General features: G+C 42.4%; 1 protein-coding gene across 1 annotated transcript; it reads left to right on the top strand.

The window, feature by feature from the left end:
* Positions 1-10,027, top strand: C922_02462 (hypothetical protein; the record flags this gene model as incomplete). The annotated part of the gene is made up of 3 exons (XM_008818061.1): positions 1-9,218; positions 9,379-9,595; positions 9,710-10,027. 3 exons carry the CDS (start codon positions 1-3, stop codon positions 10,025-10,027), a joined length of 9,753 nt encoding a protein of 3,250 aa, XP_008816283.1.

Below are 10,027 nucleotides of genomic sequence, written 5' to 3'. Positions count from 1 at the left end.
ATGTCAAGAAATGAGTTAGATATCATCTTTGAGCATTACGATATCGGATTAATTGTTCTCACGAAAATTCACAACATAAGAAAAAAATATGAAGATGAAAAAAATAGCATGAAGAATGATGACAATAACCTGGACAAAGAAGATGCGGAGTCGTTTGAACAAGAAGTCAGATCCTTCTTCCTGAACTATAAGATGGACCCTCCACATGGCCAAAATGATGACACAGAGAATGGGAACAATAATGGCCATAAGAACGATGGAAAGAATGTCATAAATGATCAAATGGATAGAGACAACTCGAACAATTCAGGCGTTAGGAAGAGTAATTCCTTTCCATCCACTGCAAAGACAGAGGGGAAAAAACGAGAAGGCGATACTAAGGAGCTTCACAGTGTATCGGAAACAGCGCCTCAAAAAGTTGACCACAGGGATAACAACAGTTTTGTGCAGAGTGCCAAACAGAATACCGCCCAAGATGCAGGTATTAATCGAACTCCACATACCAATGCCCATCAAACAACTTGCAACGAAGTTACCAACAAAAGTATGTTAAAATCAGAAGGAACAACTTACAATCATGAAATGTGCCGAAGAAACATAAAATTAGAGGTGGAACAAAGCCATGGTGAAAATGAGTCGAGAGTAAGAGAGCACCCGGAACAGGTAAATAACACCAGAACTAACGGTCACAACACATTGAGCTCAAATGAGAATCCTTCCCTTAAGCTAAAATATTTAAATCGTGCTAGCCATAACCTGATAGAAACAAAAAAAAGAAATGAACAGGAAATAGGAAAGATTATCAAAATAGAGACAAATGGTGAAGAGAAAGATAAAGGCCAAATGAGGACGGGTCAAATGTGTCAGAATATGCATGCGCAGAAGCACCCACAGAGGGAGAAACAAGGAGGAGGATCTAAAAATGGAGAGGGCAGAAAGGAAATCAGAGGGGGGGAACAACGCGTGGCGGTAGAAGTGAAAAAGGAAATTGTGCGAAATGAAGCAGACCAGGGTGGAAGTAGCAAAGATGGTGAAAACCCAAATGGTGAACACACATATGGTGAACACACAAATGGTGAACACACAAACGGGGAAAACCCACACGGGGAGCACCCAAACAACGCAAGCAATCATTACAGGGGTGAGAAGATAGAACCCAGGAGAGAGCCCCATGACACCATTTTCCCCGAACGAAAGAAAAACGAAATTTACAAAAAATTCAGCAAAAGAATCAAGAGAAAAAAAATTAACCAGTTTGTAGATCACCCAGACGAGCACTGCTTTTACATCACGGATCTGTGCAAAAAGGGAACCATGCTATCGCTCAAGAAGAACGAATTTACCAACCAGCATAGAGATAAATATAAATTTCCCTTTTACCCGAATTTTACAAACCCTCTAGGCACCAACCAATACCTCCCATTCATTGGAGAAGTACAGCCTTTAAACAATACTCTCATGAAACTCAAATTATTTAAGCAGCTAAATGAAAAAACCCTCACCCCAGGCACCCTTAATCAATTAGGTCACCCGCAGAATAGTAAAAAAAAAAGATCATCTAATTCATGTGCCTCATTTGACGAATACGACATTTTACAAAGCTGCTACCAAGTAGATAAAAATGACATGTCTAACCACATCTACACCCTCGATAACGTCGAAAGTGTAGTTTATAATACCTGTGACTCTTCATCCTTCATCAATTTACAAAATATTGCTTGCGACGTGAAAGAAGTGGACGTCCCAGCTGGCGGAAGAAATGCAAGCAGCCAAAGCGAGACACGTGCCCTCAGCTTTAGCAGCATGAAGGGGGATTACGAGAAGGGAATTGTTGAAAATAAGGACGAAAAACACAGAGGGGACGCCTCCGCCAAGGGATGCTATGACAAGCGTGCTGCAACAAATAATAGAACTGATGAGGGTGATGCAACCAATGGAAGAGGTGACCATCGCATCACCGCCCAAAGCAGAAGTGATCCATGTAAAAGATTAAAAAACGATCAGCACGATTTCCAGAAGAAAAACCCACTGCATTGGTGGGGCAATCTCGCAACAGGGAAACCCACTTATAGGGAGAAACAAAGAGAAGCAACAGAACAGATCAGCCCAATAAGCCATTTTACCCACCTCGTAAAACGCGAACCGACACTCCTCACGACCGATCATCACCACAAACTGTACAACAAAGGAAATTATATTTTATGCTCAATTGATCCCAATGCTGTGGCAACCCCTGACCACAAGAATGAACACTTTCTCAATATAACCACCCACTTGGAAGACAACATGGCGGGCAATAGCAGCTATCCAAATAGTACATACCCACAAAATCCACAGTGCTCAGCGTACCCACAATGCTCAACGTACCCACAGTGCTCAGCATACCCAGAATACTCAGCATTCCCAGCATACTCAGCATTCCCAGCATACTCAGCATTCCCAGCATACTCAGCATACCCATCGTACTCATCACTCCCTTTCAATTCAATTTTGCAAGGAAGTCACACGATAAGCAGCCACCTTAGCAGCAATAACGTGGAGAATTATTTCACCAGCCCGGATGGCACAAATTATAGGATTATAAATATGAGTTTCAACCCCAATAGCAGCATCCCAGCAAATGTGTACAACAGCCCTGTGGTGAACCCCCCCCATAAGGGTATGTACCCCATGAGTAGTAACAATTATATCCTTAACAGAAACAGAATAGGCATATTCTCTGATGAGAACACTCTCACGGATAATCCCCTTCCAAACTGCAATTTAAATGTTAGCTGCTTCAAAAATGACTTATTTCATGCAAGAAAAAGTTCTTCTCATAATAATTATTACCACCATTTAAATCCATATTCCATTTTCAAGAATAGTAATGATCCAGGTATAACCATCCCCAATTATTACAGCAATGGTTACACCAGAATGAACAACCGAAGCAGTAGTTACACTAACGGAAGAATACCCAACATGGCTCTTTTCTTCGCAGATAGGCAATACATAGATACGTTTGCAGAAAATTACACGAAACGAAGTTTCCTTGATAGGAATCCTTCCAACCAAGACCCTTCATCGCAGATGTGTAACCACAACTTCGCTCCTTGCATGTGTAACGGAAATAAGCATCTAAACCACCAGACAAGCGGCAGAAATAGTCTGTTCGATACCAATCAGTACACTGCCAATCACATTGGAAGCACTTCGCATAGGGACAAAAAGAGAGGCAACACTCACAATCTATCAGTAACAAACCGTAATCAACTATTCAACGTATCATACAAGGATAATATTAATCCATTTGGCACATCAATACCTGGGAAGTGTTTCCGCAACACCAGTGCAATCAACTTGGAGAAGCAGCCTACCCGTTCTGCGAACATTTTAATCAACGTCCAAAATGAACCTGGACAAGGAATAAAAAAAATCCAATCGCTGCTAACTGATTCGTCAAGTGGCCAGATGTGCTCATTTAAAGATGGATTGTCGACGGTGAATAGACCGGCAAGCCTCCATGACGTTGCCGTGCATTATCTTAGCCATGAATTACCCATTATAATTGAGAGCTGCGATGCAGTCCACGATGCTGGCAACGATACAGGAGGAAAGCCCGGCAAAACTGTTAAACAAAAAATAGGAGTCAAACACACAGACGCAGTCCAGGGCGGAGAAAAATGGAGCCCAGATCACCACGTTGAAGGTAAGCATATAATCAGGCAAGGAAGAAGCCCCAGTAATAACGGAGAAGCAACGCAGGTAAACCCCAACAGCCACCCGTCTCTCACAGAAATAAATTATACAGATATCCGCAATCCCAATAGCGAGGAAGCGCATCAAAACGCAGGCCCAAATTATGCATTGACAAAGAAGTTGCACAGGGGAGAAAACAAGGAGTCAGGAAATGCAGGGGATCTAATCTGTGCAGAGGAAGTCCGAACAGATTTTTCCCACAACAATAAAACAATGAGAAGGTATAGCAACAGACCAAACTTGGAAAAGCATGAGAAGGAGTATTTCCACTGGATGCGCATGGGCGAAGTGAGTAAACAGAGAGCCGAATTAGGGGGCGCCCCCAACCACGTCTTTAACCCTGACGTTGATCAGGAGCAGCAACAGAAGCATCGGTACCACCACCAATCGCAACAGCTGGATCTTCCCCAGGCAGAGGATCCCCACTTTTGCGCGAACGCGCAACACGAACATCTCAATGAGAAGGGCAATATCTTCCCGTCCGCTTCCAACCAGCGGTACAGCCCCAAGTTGGAAGTCCCCATTATCCCCCTCTACACGTATGAGCAAGACGACGCAGGGAATGAAAAGAAAACCAACAGCAGCAACAGCGAAGTAATTATGTGCCCGCCTACGTACCATGTGAATTACTTCCCCCATCCGATAAAAAGCGAACCCCTTTTTGATTTCCAAAATGGGTATAATCAAGTGAGAGAAAAAAATAAGAATGCGCTAAATTACCATGTTGAGAAAGATAATTACACACCTGACCTTAACAACACGGACCAGGTTCTCCTTGAAAGCACCACAGAAAGTATAATTCCCTACATGAATGAGCCCTCACCATCGCTACAATTACACAAAAAGGACGAACTGAGTGACCCCCTTTTCTTCAACACCAATGAGCAAAGAAGGGACACCAACAATGCCATAAACCATGTAAACTATTTCCCATTGCAAAATGGATACTACAATAAGGAAGACAAATACAGTAGAATTAAAGACATCAACAGAATGCTCGTTCAAAATAGTGAAAGTTACGTTTTAACAAAGCAGGAAATTTATAGGAATGCCACTCATAACAATGTACACTTGCAATCACATGGTATGAATAACTTTACACTTTCGATGAAGAATGATGAACTGGTGGACTGTACGATGGACGGAAATGTGAATGTGGACATCATAAGGGACGCCCTGAACAACAGTGGCGGTAATACCCTCAACGCGGACCTCCGCAAAAGCATGGCCAGCAATGCGATTAACAGAATGGAGGCGATTAGCGCTGTAAACACGATCAACACCATTAACACCATTAACACCGTCAATACGGTCAAAACTGTAAACAACATGAACATCTACACCAACAGCGTTGTAGACGAAAAGATAAAGCGAAGTGAATTCCCAGCTGAAAACATCGACTACCCACAGGGCGACGTAATTGTGAACAACTACCTGGTGGATTCCCACTTGAACACGCCACAACAGTTGCACTATTACGAAGAGGATCATATGACCCCCACGAACTTTCCACACCTGAATGATCATTATACGAAAAATAAATTTCTATGTTTGGAGAATAAAGATTATGCTGAACCTATCAACATGGCACCAGTGCAGCTTACTCAACAGGATAATTACGACAATACAATTAACACCAATGTAGAAGAGCTAAGCATTTTCTATCCCTATCACGTGATGGGTAGGCAAAACGATGACCATCATAGTTATATGCCCTACGATTCTAACAACAACAATGAACAGCTGAATCCAAATTCCTCCTCTTATGGCGGCAATGCAGACAATATGAACCCATTTAACGATGATGAGCTAAATGTTTCATACAACAACTGTTACTTAACCGGGTACAACATGGATAATTATTACGACGACCCAAATGAACGCAACGTGTATGAACAGGGCCTACTTAACCAATTTAAAAGTATCCATGGGGAAAACCCCTTCCAGTTTTACAACCCATTAAGTGCGTATGCAGAAGGGAGCGTCGACAAAGACGGGTTCTCCTGCAGACACGTGAAGGAGAGCGCGAACATGAATGCGCACAGCATTGAGCACATCAGTGAGCACAACAATGATCACACCCGTGAGCACAGCATTGAGCACACCAATACACACACGAGCATGATAGTGCACAGCGTAATCGCGCCGCGAGTGGGGGAACCCCCCGACCACTCTAACAACAGGCTGGATACCTTCGACCAGCACGCTGAAGCGAAAACTGATGGAGAAAATAACAACGCTAGTGCAGGAAGCGGTATCCGAAATGGAAACAATATCACCAATAGCAACGATAATGAAGACGGCACGATAATCCACACACCCACCTTTTACAATCACGCGACGAACAGCCTATATAGGAAAGCCAATCTGGAAAACAAAAAGAACATGAGCGAAAACAACCCAGACTATTCTCGAACGCCAAGAAGCGACAGCTTTAACAATATAAATGAAAAATATCAGCCATCACAGCTAGACAGAGGTAACAACCTATACGCCAGTACCCAAAGCAACATTACTAAAAACAATTCTCTATGCGACTTCTTTCAGAGAGGAAATAATGATAATTACGAAATGATTGCCAATCTAACACCTAGAGAGTCACCCAACTCTTACATTAATGCTACCAATAACAAAACACCTATGACCAGCTTCAATTCGAATGTCACCGCTGAAGTGAGGGATTTTAACAACAGCGCAGATGTGTCCAATGTCCACACAACAGAAGACATAACAAATATTTTTACCAACAGCGTAGAACAGGACAAATGGGACCACTTCTTAGATCACACGAATACTATCTACCATGATCCCACCGTGTACAATTTTCATGACTATTGTAGTGGCCAAAACAGTGTGGAAATTAGAAGCCATATGCAGAATCTACTACCTTATAACAATTTGGTTAGCTCAAATGACATTCTCCCAAGCAATCTCAATGGCTCTGTAAGAAAATACACTAACGGGATGACCGACCAAAGCAACAGCAACAGTTGTTACACAGATACTGTGACTAACTACAACCAGTGGAATACTTGTAAGAGCATACCAGTAACCAATTTGAGCTTAACGAAAATGCAAAATGGAAGTATAGGAAAAGACAGCTTCCCCAGTGATGTCCTCCCTTTTAGTTACCGTAGACATGCCCATACGAGTGATAATAACAGGACGGATAAACGGTTTAACCAGTTGTGCGGCGACCCAACGAGTGAAGATAGATTTGCCATTGTAAAACAGGAAAAGGAGTTTCCCACGGATAGAGGTAGAAATTCAGATGAACAAAATGACGCACAGGTGTGTGGCCCTCATAACGGCGGAGGCACGTACGGTCCAGAAAATATTCCCCTCCAACAGATCATAGGCTATTTCAACCCATATAATAACAGCTACAACGTTATGCATCCCGTAAATTATCGCCATAATTTCTTCAATGGAGAAAATTTCCATCCAGATATTGCTCCCCACAATTTTAACCAAATGAACGACCATGACGAAAACAGCGCCCTGGGTTCTAAGAGCCCATTTCTGTGCATAAACAAAGAACCCACATCTGGACAAGCAAACAGTGCCATTACGTACGACATGACTAACGAAATGAACCCACTCGTAAGCACTTCACAGGAGAGCGATTACAACACCAACTGCTATAATCTACATAATGGGGTGGAAGTAAAGAAGGAAATATTCTCAAACGATTTAAAAGACACCACACCTTTTGATAGCTATCAAAATGGGTACCATCTAACATTTGAAGGAAATGCGGATAAACGAAACGCACCACTCAATCACAGCCATCACGCATATTCTCCTAATCTCCGTATGAACAACTCGTGTCAGAACGCGTACGATGCCACATCAAATGAGCTCCTAAATTACAAACATCAACCGTGTAATAATACAAACGACTTAAATGCAGTGGGAAACAATTTGATGAATGTCATTGGATTAAACAAGATGTGCAAACTCAGAGACAATCTATACGGCATGCCACATTTGAGAGAGGAGAAACGGAAAAATAGAACACGATCAAGTTATCCAGTCAACGGAGGGAGCAATAACACAGAAGAGAATAACCCAATTACCGCAACATATATGAACAATCCAAACAAATTGATCACTCCGAAGGAGGAGAGGACGGAAAATATAAATTTCTTGGTTCCCTGCACAAGTAGGAGTAAGAACCGAAGCAGCACAGACAAGTTAAGCTCCTTTTTTGGTAACACGGTTGTCAGTAGAAACTGCCTGAATAATAAGAACTGCTCCTTGCAGAAGCATAGTGCCTTGTGCAACACTTTACGAAATGGAAGCAGTCTTGTCAGTAGAGAAATTGTCGACCACGATCCGGTGAGCTGGAATTTCCTGAGGAATAATAATTATAATACCTACATGTATCTGTTTTATTTATATAAACAAATTCAGAACAGCAATCACATCAACAATAAAAATGTAGCAGATGGCACAAATGATTGCAGTGGAAGCGTGTATGTCCGAAAAAACTTAATGGATCTGGATAAACTGCACATCCCCTTGTGCAATAGTAGCATCCCCGATGACACGGACGAGGGACGCGAAAAGTACGCTAATGAGGAACCCCTAAGCAGCCAGAAAAAACGAACCCAACAAAGCAGTGAGACACACCCCGAAGATGCATTCCAAAATGTGCCCCCACAAAAAACAAACCAGGACAGCAAAAACCATTACATAGAAACACAAAAATCAGTTAACAACAAACCTTTCGATGTAGACTCAGGTAAAAATGTGACCAACGAAATAAGGAGCTACCTCCAAAATTATCAGAACCAACTAAACTGCATTAACAACGTTAAAGATACCTTAACCAATTGTAATGTAAATAACGTATGTGTCCTCAATAAAAATTATCCACCAAATTACCCTTCACATTTATTAAACTGCAACACGATGGGTAGTAACCCGCTAAGTAGCAACCCGCTTTGCCGAAATGTATTAAACACTGTCCACCCGTCACAGCATGGTAATTATAGTACACACTATTTGGATGAAAAGAATAAGCTGTTATTAAATGAGGATGGTAAAAACCACCTAAGCAGTAACATTAACCTAGCCTCGAACCAATTGAAGAACACCCTCCACAATGACGGTAGAACCCCAAATACTGCCAGACGCCTCGACATTCCTCTGATGAATTATTACAATTTTCAGTTGTTACTCAACTACCTTAGGGAAAAACAGATCTACAATTCGATGAACCAAAACGCTGCACAGGCTGGCACTGATCTGAGAGGCAAGAGCCATCGCGGCGATGTGACTGCCAAAACGAACGGGATCGACAACAGCAACCGAAACGACTACGACAGTAAGAACAGCGGTGATGGCAAAAGCACCCCCAAGGACGGTGCGAAGAATGCCGGGAAAACAAATGCCAAAGGGGGGAACGCCAAAACTTCGAGGAAGCACAGCTATTCTATATCCTCCGTGGGGTTCAGCAACAGAAGCAAGAGGTAAGTCCAGGGCGCCCCGTCCCTGCCAACCCATATGTGTACGTGTATGTATATCTATATCCATATATGTGTATGTTAATCCACATGCCAAGCGCCATCACAGCGTGCTAATCCTTTTATGGGGAAATCCTCCCTAACACATAACCTTCACCCCGCGCAGATGGACCATTTGCCCCTCTTACGTCTGCTGCAACAGCGCCCTCTGCAGATTCAAACTCACGTGCAATTTCAAGTTCTTGCAATTCAACGAGGATTATAATACGTTTAACACCCCATGCGCTATATACGACTGCTACAGAAATATTATGAACAAACATAATTACTTTACCTCCACGTTGTGCCCACAACAAACTTACCTATCCAAACACTCAGTACAGGTACCCACTGATATATTTTCCACGTACTTACCTAGAAAAGTACTCACAATAGTGCACACATACATATGTGCATTTTTATATACTTACATATCCATGCTTATTTCCCCGCCGCAGCAACACGAAACGATTTTCAACGTGTACTGGCACCTGCTAAACAAGGAAAAGTATCAGTACATACAAAATATTATCCTGTTCCTGGACAGCAGTTTGTACACGAGAGCCGTGTGGTTACTAAAAAGGGGTTACAGCATGGACGACTTGCAAGTCCAGAAGGCGGAAAGAAAATTGATAAAGTTAATGCTGCTAGTTTTCAAATTTACCCATGAATACAAAGATGACCCTGGTAAATACGAGCATATCAAATCCTTCCTCTATTCCCTGAAGGGCAGCCACATCAATTTTGAACTCATGAATCGCTTCCTCTTCTATTGA

Source organism: Plasmodium inui, assembly GCF_000524495.1.
Source record: "Plasmodium inui San Antonio 1 unplaced genomic scaffold supercont1.8, whole genome shotgun sequence".
NCBI classification, from domain to species: Eukaryota; Apicomplexa; class Aconoidasida; order Haemosporida; family Plasmodiidae; genus Plasmodium; species Plasmodium inui.
Note: the sequence above shows the minus strand (reverse complement) of the source record. Positions and strands in the feature narration are given on the sequence as shown.